Source organism: Myxine glutinosa, chromosome 13, assembly GCF_964187855.1.
Source record: "Myxine glutinosa chromosome 13, kmMyxGlut1.1, whole genome shotgun sequence".
Taxonomy (NCBI): Eukaryota; Metazoa; Chordata; class Myxini; order Myxiniformes; family Myxinidae; genus Myxine; species Myxine glutinosa.
Window position 1 is genome coordinate 2,227,050 of NC_136273.1, and position 17,445 is coordinate 2,244,494.

Genomic DNA, 17,445 nt, shown 5'->3' on the forward strand with positions numbered 1-17,445 from the left:
ATGAAAGAGCAACAAATAAAGCCCCATCAATTGCAAAAAATACAAAATAAATATATAACTATCGGCAGTCTGCAGCCTCCTCACTCTCTGCAGACCTGGACAAAATCACAGACTGGGCAAACAAGTGGAACATGTCTTTCAATCCTGACAAATCTCACACTCTTACGATGTCTCTCCGAAAAGACCGACTGGACAACCCTCCCATCTACTTTCTGAATAATCCTCTCCAAGAAGTTCTGTCACTCAAGCTTTTGGGTCTCACTATCTGCCATGATCTTTCCTGGGAAAACCACATTTCCAAGCTGGCCTCCAAAGCCAGTCGCCGACTGGGCATCCTCCGTCGTGCGAAGTCCTTCCTTGGCACACCTGAGCTCCTCACCACATACAAGGCTTTCATCCACAGCTCAATGGAATACTGCTCTCCCCTCTGGGCTGCTGCTCCTGCCTCACACCTAACTCGTCTTCACGCTGTTGAAACCAAAGCGTTCAGAATCATTGGAATCTCCCGCGATGACGCTATGTCCGAGGGCCTTTCACTTAATCACCGCAGGCAGGTTGGTGGTCTTTCCGTCTTCTTCCGACTCCTCTCCGGCCTTGCTCCCCCAGCTCTCTCTGGGCTCTGTCCCCCAAATATTCCTGCAGGTCGCACAAGATCTGCCTGCAACCCTCTTATGGTTAAACTGCCAAAATCAAGACTCTCTGCTCACCTTCACTCCTTCATTCCTCTTTTCTCCCACCTCTGGAACAAACTCCCTCACTCTCTTCAATCCCACTCCTCCCTCCAGGTCTTTAAAACGGCTGTTCACCACCATCTCTTATCTTCCCCAATCCAAAACCTTGATCTTTTCTACCCCCGCTAATTTCACCCCAAATCCACTTTTTTTAGGTGACTTTTGTCTTCTTTCCTGGAAGTCCTTGGTGTCCTTGCGTTTTATACCTATCCTGCCTCCTCCCAGGCCCTCTCCCTCCCACACATCTCCCGATGTCCCTGCTCTCAAATGTTGTGTTTGTGTGCTTCCTCCCCTTCTCTCCCCATCTTGTCGACCGCTCCCCTTTTTATATACTTTGTTTGCTTGTTTGTTTGATTTGTTTCTTTGATAAATGTTAGCTCTTTCACGAGCCTCGACTCTGTATACAAAAAAAACTACAACAGCACTCTTCGACGTCACAACGTCGACTGATATGCCTCCGCCCACATTATTACATCATTATAATACTTGCATCAAGTTTGATTTAAATCCATTCAGCTGCGCCCAAGTTAGCACATTTTTACCTGACATGACCTCTGACCTTTGACCTATTGACCCCCAAAATTTAATCAGTTCATCTTTACATCATTATACATACCTGTACCAAGTTTTCATTTAAAATCCCTTCAGCTTTTCATAACTTCTCACATTTTTACCTGACATGACCTTTGGCCTTTGACCTCAGGACCCCCAAAATCTAATCAGTTAATCTTTACATAATTATACATATCTGTACCAAGTTTGAATTAGATCCATTTAGTCATTCTTAAGTTATATATTTATTGCAGACTTTGACCTTTAACCTTTGACCTCTTGCCCCAAAATCTAATCAGTTGATCTTTACACCATTATACATACCTGTACCAAGTTTGAATTATATCACTTCATGTATTCTTGAGTTATAAACCTATTACAGACTTTGACCTCTTGACCCCAAATTATGATCATTTAATATTTACATCATTATACATACATGTACCAAATTTGAATTAGATCAATACAGCCTTTCTCAAGTTTTATACCTATTACAGATTTGACCTTTGACCCCAAAATCTAATCACTTCATCTTTACAATATTATACATACCTGTACCAAGTTTGAATTGGATAACTTCAGCTGTACTCAAGTTATAGACCTATAACAGACTTTGACCTTTGACCGATGACCCCAAAATCTAATCACTTAATCTTTACATTATACATACCTGTAGCAAGTTTGAATTAGATGACTTTAGCCATTCTCAAGTTGTAAACCTATTACATATTTGACCTTTGACTCCAAAATCTAATCACTTAATCTTTACATCATTCTAAATAAGTGTAACAAATTTGGTCAGAATCCCATCACTGGTTCACAAGTTATCGTGGTGTCAGTATTTTTACCTAACATGACCTCTGACCTTTGCCCTTTGACCTCATGACCCCTAACTCTAAACGGTTCATCTTAACCTCATAATACATGCCTGCGCCAAGTTTGACCAAGATCCCTTTTGCTGTTCTCAAGTTATCGCGGTAACGAAAACCTATCACGGACGGACGGACAACCTGAAAACATAATACCTCCGGCGACTTTGTGAGCGGGGGCATAAAAATAAATATCAAGAAATATACACCAACAACTGGGAGAATGACAAAAGAGCAGGAAAATACAAAAAATAATTGGACAGAGTGGGGATAGACAAAGAAGGCTCATTGGAATGGTGAAGAAGAGGTCAGCTCAACTGGGACAGAGAACAAATCATAATAAATGCCCAAGATTAAGGACACTACACCAATGGATTTAAAAAGATGGCGGGACTGAGCCAGACGGACAAGTGCAGATTCTGCAAGACAGAAACGGGAAGTACTAGTCACCTGGTCTCAGGATGCAAAAAACTATCAGAACAACTTTACACACAACGACAGATAGTACAACAGATAGTAGATAGTACGACAGACAGACACAACGACAGTGATTCAGATATCAGTACCAGCGATTTTGGCCTACATTACACAGAAATCAAGAAAATGAACAAATACCAGGACCTCAAAAATGAGGTCAAGAGATCTTGGATGCTGAAGAGCATTGAAATAGTACCAGTGTTAACTGGAGCAACAACAATGATGAAGAAGAACCTCACTGAGATTTAAAAAAAAAAAACATCCCCAGGAATATTACAACAAATGAACTACAATTGGAGGCAATCCGGGGTTCGGTGACGATACTTAAAACGAGAACTTGGAACAAAACTCTGAAAAAGTTGAACAACTTGGTCCATGAACCATGACCCCTTACAGAAGAGGTGGATGATACTATGGGTCCTTGGGGGACTCCGTTCCACCTCCTGAAACCCGTAAATGGAGATAACAACCAATGACAAATGCTTTTATAATTTTGTAATTATAGAAGATAGATATACCATATCTCACCACCACCAACAGCAGTGGCGCTACATGGTACACACAGAAGATAATTTACATCGTCCACACATTCAGAACTCACGGTGAGCAAATGAACACACAAAAAAAATGAACACACACACACACACACACACACACACACACACACGATCTCACACACACACACACACACACACACACACACACATACACACACACACGTGGATACGTCGACACCTGGGAGCTCCACCCTCTGAAACCCACATATGGAAATAACAACCAACGACACACACACACACACACACACATACACACACACACACACGTGGATACGTCGACACCTGGGAGCTCCACCCTCTGAAACCCACATATGGAAATAACAACCAACGACACACTCTGCATGAAAAGGGAAACAAACATGAAATGAAGAGCAACGTAGACAGATAAGGAAGCGGTGCACTTGACAAAAAGTTGTGATCAGCAGTTGTTTATGAAACGTTTGCGAGTTTTATAAGCTGGATTATGAATCACGATATGACATAATATGTGCATTATTATTCCAATCTACTCATTGAAAGGGGAAACACCAACAGCATGGCGGAGGGAGAAAGGGGAAACACCAACAGCGTGGCGGAGGGAGAAAGGGGAAACACTAACAGCATGGCGGAGGGAGACAGGGGGAACACTAACAGCATGGCGGAGGGAGACAGGGGAAACACTAACAGCATGGCGGAGGGAGAAAGGGGAAACACCAACAGCGTGGCGGAGGGAGAAAGGGGAAACACCAACAGCATGGCGGAGGGAGAAAGGGGAAACACCAACAGCGTGGCGGAGGGAGAAAGGGGAAACACCAACAGCATGGCGGAGGGAGACAGGGGAAACACTAACAGCATGGCGGAGGGAGACAGGGGAAACACTAACAGCATGGCGGAGGGAGAAAGGGGAAACACCAACAGCGTGGCGGAGGGAGAAAGGGGAAACACTAACAGCATGGCGGAGGGAGAAAGGGGAAACACTAACAGCATGGCGGAGGGAGAAAGGGGAAACACCAACAGCATGGCGGAGGGAGAAAGGGGAAACACCAACAGCGTGGCGGAGGGAGAAAGGGGAAACACTAACAGCATGGCAGAGGGAGAAAGGGGAAACACTAACAGCATGGCGGAGGGAGAAAGGGGAAACACCAACAGCATGGCGGAGGGAGAAAGGGGGAAACACTAACAGCATGGCAGAGGGAGAAAGGGGAAACACCAACAGCATGGCGGAGGGAGAAAGGCGAAACACCAACAGCATGGCGGAGGGAGAAAGGGGAAACACTAACAGCATGGTGGAGGGAGAAAGGGGAAACACCAACAGCGTGGCAGAGGGAGAAAGGGGAAACACTAACAGCATGGTGGAGGGAGAAAGGGGAAACACCAACAGCATGGCGGAGGGAGAAAGGGGAAACAGCAACAGCATGGCAGAGGGAGAAAGGGGAAACACCAACAGCATGGCAGAGGGAGAAAGGGGAAACACTAACAGCATGGTGGAGGGAGAAAGGGGAAACACCAACAGCATGGCGGAGGGAGAAAGGGGAAACACCAACAGCATGGCGGAGGGAGAAAGGGGAAACACTAACAGCATGGTGGAGGGAGAAAGGGGAAACACCAACAGCATGGCGGAGGGAGAAAGGGGAAACACCAACAGCATGGCGGAGGGAGAAAGGGGAAACACCAACAGCATAGCGGAGGGAGAAAGGGGAAACACTAACAGCATGGTGGAGGGAGAAAGGGGAAACACCAACAGCGTGGCTGAGGGAGAAAGGGGAAACACCAACAGCATGGCTGAGGGAGAAAGGGGAAACACCAACAGCATGGCTGAGGGAGAAAGGGGAAACACCAACAGCATGGCGGAGGGAGACAGGGGAAACATCAACAGCATGGCGGAGGGAGACAGGGGAAACACCAACAGCATGGCGGAGGGAGAAAGGCGAAACACCAACAGCGTGGTGGAGGGAGAAAGGGGAAACACCAACAGCATGGCGGAGGGAGAAAGGGGAAACACCAATAGCATGGCGGAGGGAGAAAGGCGAAACACCAAGAGCGTGGTGGAGGGAGAAAGGGGAAACACCAACAGCGTGGTGGAGGGAGAAAGGGGAAACACCAACAGCGTGGTGGAGGGAGAAAGGGGAAACACCAACAGCGTGGTGGAGGGAGAAAGGGGAAACACCAACAGCATGGCGGAGGGAGAAAGGGGAAACACCAATAGCATGGCGGAGGGAGAAAGGCGAAACACCAACAGCGTGGTGGAGGGAGAAAGGGGAAACACCAACAGCATGGCGGAGGGAGAAAGGGGAAACACCAACAGTGTGGTGGAGGGAGAAAGGGGAAACACCAACAGCATGGCGGAGGGAGAAAGGGGAAACACCAACAGCATGGCGGAGGGAGAAAGGCGAAACACCAACAGCGTGGCGGAGGGAGAAAGGGGAAACACCAACAACATGGCGGAGGGAGACAGGGGAAACACCAACAGCAGTACAATTCATGAAAGATTTCATCTATTTTGGCCGATCTTGTCTCAGCACGCAAATACAGTACATATGAAGCACATGATGCTTGGGCACGGTAGCTCGTTTCACTAGGGGCTGTTCATGGTAGCTTGTTTCACTCGGAGCTGTCCATGGTAGCTTGTTACACTCGGGGCTGTTCATGGTAGCTTGTTTCACTCGGGGCTGTTCATGGTGACGAGTTTCACTCGGGGCTGTTCATGGTAGCTTGTTTCACTCGGGGCTGTCCATGGTAGCGTGTTTCACTCGGGCTGTCCATGGTAGCGTGTTTCACTCGGGGCTGTTCATGGTAGCGTGTTTCACTCGGGGCTGTCCATGGTAGCTTGTTTCACTCGGGGCTGTTCATGGTAGCGTGTTTCACTCGGAGCTGTCCATGGTAGGGTGTTTCACACGGCGTTCTCCGTGGTAGCTTGTTTCACTTGGGGCTGTCCATGGTAGCTTGTTTCACTCGGAGCTGTCCATGGTAGCTTGTTTCACACGGGGCTGTCCATGGTAGGGTGTTTCACACGGCGTTCTCCGTGGTAGCTTGTTTCACTCGGGGCTGTCCATGGTAGCTTGTTTCACTCGGAGCTGTCCATGGTAGCTTGTTTCACTCGGGGCTGTCCATGGTACGGTGTTTCACTTGGAGTTCTCCATGGTAGCGTGTTTCACTTGGAGTTCTCCATGGTAGCGTGTGTCACTTTACGTTCTCCATGGTAGTGTGTTTCACTGGGAGTTCTCCATGGTAGCGTGTTTCACTGGGAGTTCTCCATGGTAGCGTGTTTCACTCGGAGCTGTCCATGGTAGCTTGTTTCACGAGGAGTTCTCCGTGGTAGCGTGTTTCACGAGGAGTTGTCCGTGGTAGCGTGTTTCACTGGGAGTTCTCCATGGTAGCGTGTTTCACTGGGAGTTCTCCATGGTAGCGTGTTTCACGAGGAGTTGTCCGTGGTAGCGTGTTTCACTGGGAGTTCTCCATGGTAGCTTGTTTCACTCGGAGCTGTCCGTGGTAGCTTGTTTCACTCGGGGCTGTCCATGGTAGGGTGTTTCACTTGGAGTTCTCCATGGTACCGTGTTTCACTTGGAGTTCTCCATGGTAGCGTGTTTCACTGGGAGTTCTCCATGGTAGCGTGTGTCACTTTACGTTCTCCATGGTACCGTGTTTCACTTGGAGTTCTCCATGGTAGCGTGTTTCACTGGGAGTTCTCCATGGTAGCGTGTTTCACTGGGAGTTCTCCATGGTAGCGTGTTTCACTCGGAGCTGTCCATGGTAGCTTGTTTCACGAGGTGTTCTCCGTGGTAGCGTGTTTCACTGGGAGTTCTCCATGGTAGCGTGTTTCACTGGGAGTTCTCCATGGTAGCGTGTTTCACTCGGAGCTGTCCATGGTAGCTTGTTTCACGAGGTGTTCTCCGTGGTAGCGTGTTTCACGAGGAGTTGTCCGTGGTAGCATGTTTCACTGGGAGTTCTCCATGGTACCGTGTTTCACTTGGAATTCTCCATGGTAGCGTGTTTCACTTGGAGTTCTCCATGGTACCGTGTTTCACTTGGAGTTCTCCATGGTAGCTTGTTTCACTCGGAGCTGTCCGTGGTAGCTTGTTTCACTCGGGGCTGTCCATGGTAGGGTGTTTCACTTGGAGTTCTCCATGGTAGCGTGTTTCACTCGGAGTTCTCCATGGTAGCGTGTTTCACTTGGAGTTCTCCATGGTAGCGTGTGTCACTTTACGTTCTCCATGGTACCGTGTTTCACTTCGAGTTCTCCATGGTAGCGTGTTTCACTGGGAGTTCTCCATGGTAGCGTGTTTCACTGGGAGTTCTCCATGGTAGCGTGTTTCACTCGGAGCTGTCCATGGTAGCTTGTTTCACGAGGTGTTCTCCGTGGTAGCGTGTTTCACGAGGAGTTGTCCGTGGTAGCATGTTTCACTGGGAGTTCTCCATGGTACCGTGTTTCACTTGGAATTCTCCATGGTAGCGTGTTTCACTGGGAGTTCTCCATGGTATCGTGTTTCACTTGGAATTCTCCATGGTACCGTGTTTCACTTGGAGTTCTCCATGGTAGCGTGTTTCACTTGGAGTTCTCCATGGTACCGTGTTTCACTTGGAGTTCTCCATGGTAGCGTGTTTCACTGGGAATTCTCCATGGTAGCATGTGTTCACTTGGAGTTCTCCATGGTACCGTGTTTCACTTGGAGTTCTCCATGGTACCGTGTTTCACTTGGAATTCTCCATGGTAGCGTGTTTCACTTGGAGTTCTCCATGGTACCGTGTTTCACTTGGAGTTCTCCATGGTAGCGTGTTTCACTGGGAGTTCTCCATGGTATCGTGTTTCACTTGGAATTCTCCATGGTAGCGTGTTTCACTGGGAGTTCTCCATGGTACCGTGTTTCACTTGGAGTTCTCCATGGTAGCATGTTTCACTTGGAGTTCTCCATGGTACCGTGTTTCACTTGGAATTCTCCATGGTATCGTGTTTCACTTGGAGTTCTCCATGGTAGCGTGTTTCACTGGGAGGTCTCCATGGTATCGTGTTTCACTTGGAATTCTCCATGGTACCGTGTTTCACTGGGAGGTCTCCATGGTATCGTGTTTCACTTGGAATTCTCCATGGTAGCGTGTTTCACTTGGAGTTCTCCATGGTATCGTGTTTCACTGGGAGTTCTCCATGGTAGCGTGTTTCACTGGGAGGTCTCCATGGTATCGTGTTTCACTTGGAATTCTCCATGGTAGTGTGTTTCACTGGGAGGTCTCCATGGTACCGTGTTTCACTGGGAGGTCTCCATGGTAGCGTGTTTCACTTGGAGTTCTCCATGGTACTGTGTTTCACTGGGAGGTCTCCATGGTATCGTGTTTCACTTGGAATTCTCCATGGTAGCGTGTTTCACTTGGAGTTCTCCATGGTATCGTGTTTCACTGGGAGTTCTCCATGGTAGCGTGTTTCACTGGGAGGTCTCCATGGTATCGTGTTTCACTTGGAATTCTCCATGGTAGTGTGTTTCACTGGGAGGTCTCCATGGTATCGTGTTTCACTGGGAGGTCTCCATGGTATCGTGTTTCACTTGGAATTCTCCATGGTAGCGTGTTTCACTTGGAGTTCTCCATTGTATCGTGTTTCACTGGGAATTCTCCATGGTAGTGTGTTTCACTGGGAGGTCTCCATGGTATCGTGTTTCACTGGGAGGTCTCCATGGTATCGTGTTTCACTGGGAGTTCTCCATGGTACCGTGTTTCACTGGGAGGTCTCCATGGTATCGTGTTTCACTTGGAATTCTCCATGGTAGCGTGTTTCACTTGGAGTTCTCCATGGTATCGTGTTTCACTGGGAGTTCTCCATGGTAGCGTGTTTCACTTGGAATTCTCCATGGTACCGTGTTTCACTCAGAGTTCTCCATGGTAGCGTGTTTCACTTGGAGTTCTCCATGGTATCGTGTTTCACTGGGAGGTCTCCATGGTATCGTGTTTCACTTGGAATTCTCCATGGTAGCGTGTTTCACTGGGAGTTCTCCGTGGTAGCGTGTTTCACTATATCCATCACTTTATCACATTCGCTCCACACGACCCGCTGATTTTACCCTGAGGTTACTGCCATTGGGACGATCAGAATAATCATTATCTAACAATCATTCATTACTCGCATGATTCTGTGCGCACCCCGCGCCTCACCACACGTCGTTTCAGAGGGATGGGCATCTTTGACCATTTCATTGTTTTTTGGGTATTTGGGATCTTCATGGTGTTTTGGGTCTTCAGAGTCTTTTGGATCATCTGGGCCTTTAAGGGTATTTTTGGTCTTTGGGGTCTTTTGGGTCTTTGGTGTCTTCAGGGGCTTAAGGGTCTTTTGTTTCCTCTGGGTCTTTGAAGGTATTTGGGGTATTTTGGTTCTTCTGGGTATTGCAGGGTATTTGGGGTCTAAATGGTCTTTAATGGTCTTTTGGGTCTTCAGGGTGTTTGGAATTCAGGGTCTTTTGGGTCTTCCTGGTCTTTTGGGTCTTCGGGGTGTTTTGGATCTCCAGGATCTTTTGGGGTCTTCGGGGTGTTTTAGGTCTCTGGGGTGTTTTTGGTCTCCTGTGTATTTTGGATCTTCTGGTTCTGTTGGGTGTTTTGGGTGTTTGGGGGTATTTTGTGTCTTCAGGGGCTTTAGGGTCTTCAGGGCCATTTGGGTCTTCAGAATCTTTTGGATCCTCTAGGCCTTTAGGAGTTTTTGTGTCTTTGGGGTGCTTTGAGTCTTTGGGGACTTCAGGATCTTTTGGGGTCTTCGGGGTGTTTTAGGTCTCTGGGGTGTTTTGTGTCTCTGGGGTATTTTGGGTCTTCTGATTCTGTTGGGTGTTTTGGGTCTTCGTGGTCTTTTGGGTCTTCGGTGTCTTCAGGGGCTTTTGGGTCTTAAAGGTCTTTTGGTTCCTCTGAGTCTTTATGAATATTTTGGGTCTTCGGGATGTTTTCTGTCTTTGGGGACTTTGGGGTCTTTTGGGTCTTCCAGGTATTTTGGGTCTTCAGGGTGTTTTGGATCCTCAGGGCCTTTAAGGGTATTTTGGGTAGTTGGGGTGTTTTGGGTCTTTGGGGGTCTTCAGTCTCTTTGGGTCTTCAGGGGCTTTTGGGTCTTCGGGGTCTTTTGGGTCTTCAGGGTATTTTGGGTCTTTTGGGTCTTTAAGGGTATTTTGGGTATTTAAAGTGTCTTGGGGGATTTAAAGGGTCGTCAAAGGTCTGAGGGGTCTCAGCAGTCTAAACGTAATTATGAGTTCATGGACTGTGTTTTGGGTGTTAATTTTATTTGAAGAAGAAGTTTTGGGTGCATAAAAACAAACAAACAAATGAAAAATCACTCTTAATAGAGCGACACTTGGCAAAAGAGAACAAAGCAGAATGGCACACAGTAGAGCATCTTTTTAACCTCACAAATAAAATTGGTGGTTGAATTCAGTTCGCTGATATGAAAATCCAATTCAAATTTCAAGTCAATCGGATGAAAACTGAGGCTTTTAGAAATTTGAAAAAAGTGGTTGACCTTTGGCCTATGTTGAATTTTTGGCCTATGATGATCTCAAAAATAGTTGTTGGTTGAATTCAGTTAACTGATATGTAAATCCCATTCAAATCTCAAGTGCATCGGATAAAAATTGAGGATTTTAGAAATTTGAAATTGTTGTTGACCTTTGGTCTATGTTGACCTTGTGGCCTATGTTGCTCTTTTGGCCTATGGTGCTCTCAAAAATAGTTGGTGGTTGAAATCAGTTTGCTGATATGTAAATCCCATTCAAATTTCAAGTGAATCGGATGAAAATTGAGGATTTTAGAAATTAAAAAAAAGTGGTTGACCTTTGGCCTAGGTTGACCTTTTGGCCTATGCTGATCTCAAAAATAGTTGGTGGTTGAATTTAGTTTGCCGATATGTAAATCGTATTCAAATTTCAGGTCAATCAGATGTAAATTGAGGATTTTAGAAATTTGAAATTGTTGTTGAGCTTTGGCCTATGTGGAACTTTTGGCCTATGCTGATCTCAAAAATAGTTGTTGGTTGAATTCAGTTAGCTGATATGAAAGTCATATTCAAATTTCAACTCAATCGGATGAAAATTTAGGATTTTAGAAATCTGAAAAAAGTGGTTGACCTTTGGCCGATTTTGACCTATTGACCCCAAAAATATATAGGATTTTGTCGAACCACGAAGTCTACCATTTGGTGAAGTTTCGTGAAGATCGTTTTAAAATTGTGACCTGTAGGCAAGTTTCAGTGAGCGGACAGACAAACACACAAACATACAAACATACAAAATGTGAGCAACATACTTGCAAATATATATATATATATATTGCCAAGTAACAAACATAACCATATACGTTTGCTCTATTATAATAAGATTCATAAATACGGTAGAAATGCCCGTGTGCCATTGTTTCAAATGCCTGTTAGCCATTGCCCATCAACAATAGGCAGGTCGTGTCTGCAGTCATTCAGTGTCCAACTGTTGTTCAGGTTTCCCTGTCTGTCCACTTCGTATGCAAGCTTACTTTGTCTGAAGCATTGTGTCTGTCTCTGTGTCTGGAGCACTGTGTCTGTCTCCATGTCCGTAGCACTGTGTCTGTCTCTGTGTCCAGGGCACTGTGTCTGTCTCCGTGTCAGGAACACTGTGTCTGTCTGTGTGACCAGAGCACTGTCTGTCTGCGTGTCCGGAGAACTGTGTCTGTGGGTGTGTCCGGAGCACTGTGTCTGTGGGTGTGTCCAGAACACTGTGTCTGTCTGCATTTCCAGAGCACTGTGTTTGTCTGCATGTCCGGCGCACTGTTACTGTGGACGTGTCCAGAGCACTGTGTCTGTGTGCGTGTCCAGAGCACTGTGTCTATGGGCGTGTCCAGAGCACTGTGTCTGTGGGCGTGTCCAGAGCACTGTGTCTTTCTGCATGTCCGGAGCATTGGGTCCAACAAAGAACATAGTCATTGACCTATAGCCCCGAAGGTGCCCCCCACCTGGATAGTAATGAACATAGCCATTGAGGTATAGCCCCGAAGATGCCCCCTACCTGGATAATAAGGGACATAGCCATTGAGGTATAGCCCCCAAGGTGCCCCCCAAACCCCCCAGATAATAACGAGCATAGTCATTGAGCTATAGCCCTGAAGGTGCCCCCCCACCCAGATATTAACAAACAATGATTGAGCTATGACTCCCAAGGTTCCCCCCACCCAGATAATAACAAACAATGATTGAGATATGACACCCAAGGTGCCCCCACCCAGATAATAACAAACAATGATTGAGTTATGACCCCCAAGATGCCCCCCACCCAGATAATAAAACAATGATTGAGCTATGACCCCCCAACGTGCCCCCCACCCAGATAATAACACACAATGATTGAGCTATGACCCCCAAGTTGTCCCCCGCCCAGATAATAATAAACAATGTTTGAGCTATGACCCCCAAGGTGCCCCCCACACAGATAATAACAAACAATGATTGAGCTATGACCCCCAAGGTGCCCCCCACTCAGATAATAACACACAATGATTGAGCTATGACCCTCAAGGTGCCCCCCACTCGGTGCGAAGACCTCGACTTGAGGATATGGCCAAATGACCCCCAAGGTGCCCTCACCCAGATAATAACAAACAATGATTGAGATATGACCCCCATGCTGCCCCCCCCCCCCACCCGGGGTGAAGACCTCGACTCGAGGATATGGCCAAATGACCCCCAAGGTGCCCCCCACCCAGATAATAACACACAATGATTGGGCTATGACCCCCAAGGTGCCCCCGCCCAGATAATAACAAACAATGATTGAGCTATGACCTGCAAGGTGCCCCCCACCCAGATAATAACAAACAATGATTGAGCTATGACCTCCAAGGTGCCACCACCCAGATAATAACACACAATGATTGAGCTATGACCCCCAAGGTTCTCCCCACCCAGATAATAACACACAATGATTGAGCTATGACCCCCAAGGTGCCCCCACCCAGATAATAACACACAATGTTTGAGCTATGACCCCCAAGGTGCCCCCACCCAGATAATAACACACAATGATTGAGCTATGACCCCCAAGGTGCCCCCACCCAGATAATAACACACAATGATTGAGCTATGACCCCCAAGGTGCCCCCACCCAGATAATAACACACAATGATTGAGCTATGACCCCCAAGGTGCCCCCCACCCAGATAATAAGAAACAATGTTTGAGTTATGACCCCCAAGGTGCCCCCCACCCAGATAATAACACACAATGATTCAGCTATGACCCCCAAGGTGCCCCCCACCCAGATAATAAGAAACAATGTTTGAGCTATGACCCCCAAGGTGCCCCCACCCAGATAATAACACACAATGATTCAGCTATGACCCCCAAGGTGCCCCCACCCAGATAATAACACACAATGATTGAGCTATGACCCCCAAGGTGCCCCCACCCAGATAATAACACACAATGTTTGAGCTATGACCCCCAAGGTGCCCCCACCCAGATAATAACACACAATGATTGAGCTATGATCCCCAAGGTGCCCCCACCCAGATAATAACACACAATGATTGAGCTATGACCCCCAAGGTGCCCCCACCCAGATAATAACACACAATGATTGAGCTATGACCCCCAAGGTGCCCCCCACCCAGATAATAAGAAACAATGTTTGAGTTATGACCCCCAAGGTGCCCCCCACCCAGATAATAACACACAATGATTCAGCTATGACCCCCAAGGTGCCCCCCACTCAGATAATAACACACAATGATTGAGCTATGACCCCCAAGGTGCCCCCCACCCGGTGCAAAGACCTCGAATTGAGGATATGGCCATTCGATGACTTTCCTGGCGAATTTCCTGATGATGTTGTCTTCACCGAAGAGGAAGAGAGACCGGTTCTGCGTGAAGCAGTTCTGTCGGACAGGGATCGGGTTGTAGATGGCCATTGTCCTGGCCCGCTGGGCCACGGATTGCTTGTACATCCTGTGCTGTCCGGCCCCCTGGCCACTGCCATGACGACTGCTCGCAGGACCACCTCGGCTTCCATCGGCGGCGCTCGACGTCTCGTCCGGATATCGAGGCATCCTGGAGGCAAAGCAAAGCGAAACCGCTCGATAGAGGAAGGGTCGTTCACACGTCGTGGGGGACCATGGAGACGGGCATATGCGAGGTGGATGTCAAGGTAGGAGAGATGTGCGGATGGATTGCAGGGAATTAATGAGGAGGATGGAATTATTGTGGAGATATCGATGATGAAAAAGGGTAAATGGGGGGAGGACGACACAAGGGTTTATGAAGGAACGAGATGCAAAGCGAATGGAAGCAGCAGATATCAAGAACGTCGATGTTCGACGAGAGACAGCCCAGAGAGAAGCAAGCGCTGGCAACCTGAACAGATGGAGAACAGGGAGGACGTTTGGAATCGGCGGAGATGGAGGGGGTCGTGGGGGGGGGGGTACAATTGGGTCTGAAAGGCGTGGCGTGGGCTGGAGAGAGAGGCACGGTCACAAGGACAATGAGGTTTCGCGGTGAGCTGTTGGTGTCTCCTTGTGCTTCATTGACGGCGATGGGGACGGAGAGGGAGGGTAGAGGGATGAGAGGGATGGTGGAGGTGTGTGGAGAGATGTCAAGCCACGATTCGTTGTTTGCGCAGAACTGACGTCACACGCCGTGGGAGGAGAGATGGAGAGGGGGAGCTGCAGCCCCATCAGAGGAGGAGCAGAGGAAGAGCTGCAGCCCCATCCCCATCCAGCAAGGATACGCATTACACCAAGAGAAGACACAACGACCGTCCACCACGACGATGCACGATGCACCACCATGGCAGCCCCCACCATTAAATACAAACACGAACGCTGATGAGTGCCAGCCCAAACTATTACAGGTAAAATGAGACCTATATATATATGTATATAATGGCAGCATTTATCGAGTAGTACCGGAATGTTCGTTTTTATATTCACAGTATCGAAATAACATGGAACAGCAAATTATTACACTGAACCAGAGAAAGATGAGAAGGAGCAGGAAAAGAAAGTACAATGGTCATTTACTGTGCAAACATAGACATGAAATACAGACCCACTTGTGTCCGTCATCCTCACAAACATACATGGAGTCATTGGATTGGGCTGGCATTTGAAGGGTTAAACAAGATGCCATCCGGTGCAGCTTTGGAATATCAAGTGAGCCAGCAATGTCCACGAGTCTGAATGAGCTCTACACACACACACACACACACACACACACACACACACACACACACACACACACACACACACACACACACGAACGAAATTGGCACATCGTAACCCACTGTACCATTCATGCACATGGAATGTACTGTACCAGATTGGCACAAAGAGTCATCCACTGTATAAATTATACACAAACTAACTCTACAAATTATACAGCTATGTCTGAGGGCCTTTCACTCACTCACCGCAGGCAGGTTGGTGGTCTTTCTGTCTCCTACCGACTCCTCTCCGGCCTTGCTCCCCCAGCTCTCTCTGGGCTCTGTCCCCCCAATATTCCTTCAGGTCGCACAAGATCTGCCAGCAACCCTCTTATGGTTAAACTGCCAAAGTCTAGGCTCTCTGCTCACCTTCACTCTTTCATTACCCTTTTCTCCCACCTCTGGAACAAACTCCCTCACTCTCTTCAATCCCACTCCACCCTCCAGGTCTTTAAAACAGCTGTTCACCACCATCTCTTATCTTCCCCCATCCAAAACCTTGATCTTTTCTACCCCCGCTAATTCACCCAAGATCCACTTTTTTGAAATACCGACTTCTTTCCTGGAAGTCCTAGCAGTGTCCATGTGTTTTATACCTCAACCCCCCCTCTTCCCCTGCCCCCTCCCTCCAAGCCCTCTCCCTCCCACAGATCTCCCGATGTCCCTGTTCTCTACTATTGTACTTGTGTGCTTCCCTCTCTCCCCATCTTGTCTCCCGCTCCCTTTATTATATGTTTTTTTATGTGTCCGTTTTGTTTTTTTGTGATTAATGTTTGCTCTTACATGAGCCTCGATCTTGCATGCAAAAAAAAGAAGGAAAAAAATAACCGCCAATTTGATTCATAAAGCTACATGAAGAAGTGAATGTATTTTCAATGCAGTTACAGTCTCTTGATTTCAAAGGGACCTCTTTGTGGTCCTTCATTTAACTATAAAAAATTAAAATGCCAAACATAATCTTAGTTTTCTATTTAATACGGTCACGTGGAAAAGTAGGTACACCCCATGTAAAGTTTTGACTTTTTCAACATATTTCAACATACAGCTATTTGATCTTCATTTCAACAATATTGATAGATAAAGGTGATATAATATAACAAATATCATGAAACATTTACATTTTGTAGTCCATTGTATAATTTAAATAAACATAAATGCAAATTTCGCATGTGGAAAAAGTAAGAACACCCCATGAAATGTTTTTTAAAATCTTTTTAACATATGTGGACATATCAATATTTGATCTTCATTTAAACAGTATCTATAGATAAAGGTGATCTAATTGAACAAAAAACAATGAAAAATTGACTTTTCAATAATTTATTCAACAAAAAATTAACAGATATTCCATTTCCTTCTGTGGAAAAAGTAAGAACACCCTTGTCTCTAATAGGTGGTATTGCTCCCTTTGGCAGAAACAACCTCAAGTAGGCGTTTCTTATAACTATCTACCAGTCTCTGACATCGACTGGGAGAAATTTTTGCCCACTCCTCCACGCAGAATTCTTTCAGCTGTGCGATGTTTGAGGGGTTTCTTGCATGCACAGCTCGTTTCAAATCCCCCCACAACATCTCGATGGGATTTAGATCCGGGCTTTGACTTGGCCATTCCAGAACCCTCCATTTCTTTCTTTTCAGCCATTCCATGGTGGATTTACTGGTATGTTTAGGGTCATTGTCATGTTGCAAGGTCCACCTTTGGTTGAGCTCCAACTTTCCGACAGGTGGCCTCACATTATCCTCGAGCACCCTCTGGTACAATGAAGAATTCGTAGTGGATTCTATGATGGTGAGCTGCCCAGGCCCTGATGCAGCAAAGCTGCCCCAAACCATAATATTTCCACCACCATGCTTTACAGTTGGTATCAGGTTCTTGTGGTCAAATGCCGTCTTTGGTTTTCGCCAAACATGTCTTCTGGGACTGTGGCCAAATAGCTCGACCTTTGACTCATCTGTCCAGAGCACATTGTTCCAGAAGTGCTGGTCTTTGCCGAGGTGTTCATTGGCAAACTTTAGTCTTGCCCTGATGTTCTTTCTGGACAGCAAATGTTTCCTCCTGGCACACCTCCCATGTAGATCAAATTTGTGCAGCCTCTTTCTAATG

General features: G+C 46.9%; 1 protein-coding gene across 1 annotated transcript in view; it reads right to left on the reverse strand.

The window, feature by feature from the left end:
* LOC137439185 (putative voltage-dependent N-type calcium channel subunit alpha-1B) overlaps positions 1 to 14,340 on the reverse strand; it is an 856,614-nt gene extending 842,274 nt beyond the window's left edge. Inside the window, exon 1 of the mRNA XM_078766934.1 lies at positions 13,934 to 14,340. Coding sequence (XP_078623060.1) covers positions 13,934 to 14,190 — 257 coding nt within the window. The 5' untranslated portion in view covers positions 14,191 to 14,340. The remainder of the gene's footprint in view (positions 1 to 13,933) is intronic.
* Positions 14,341 to 17,445: the final 3,105 nt, after the last annotated feature.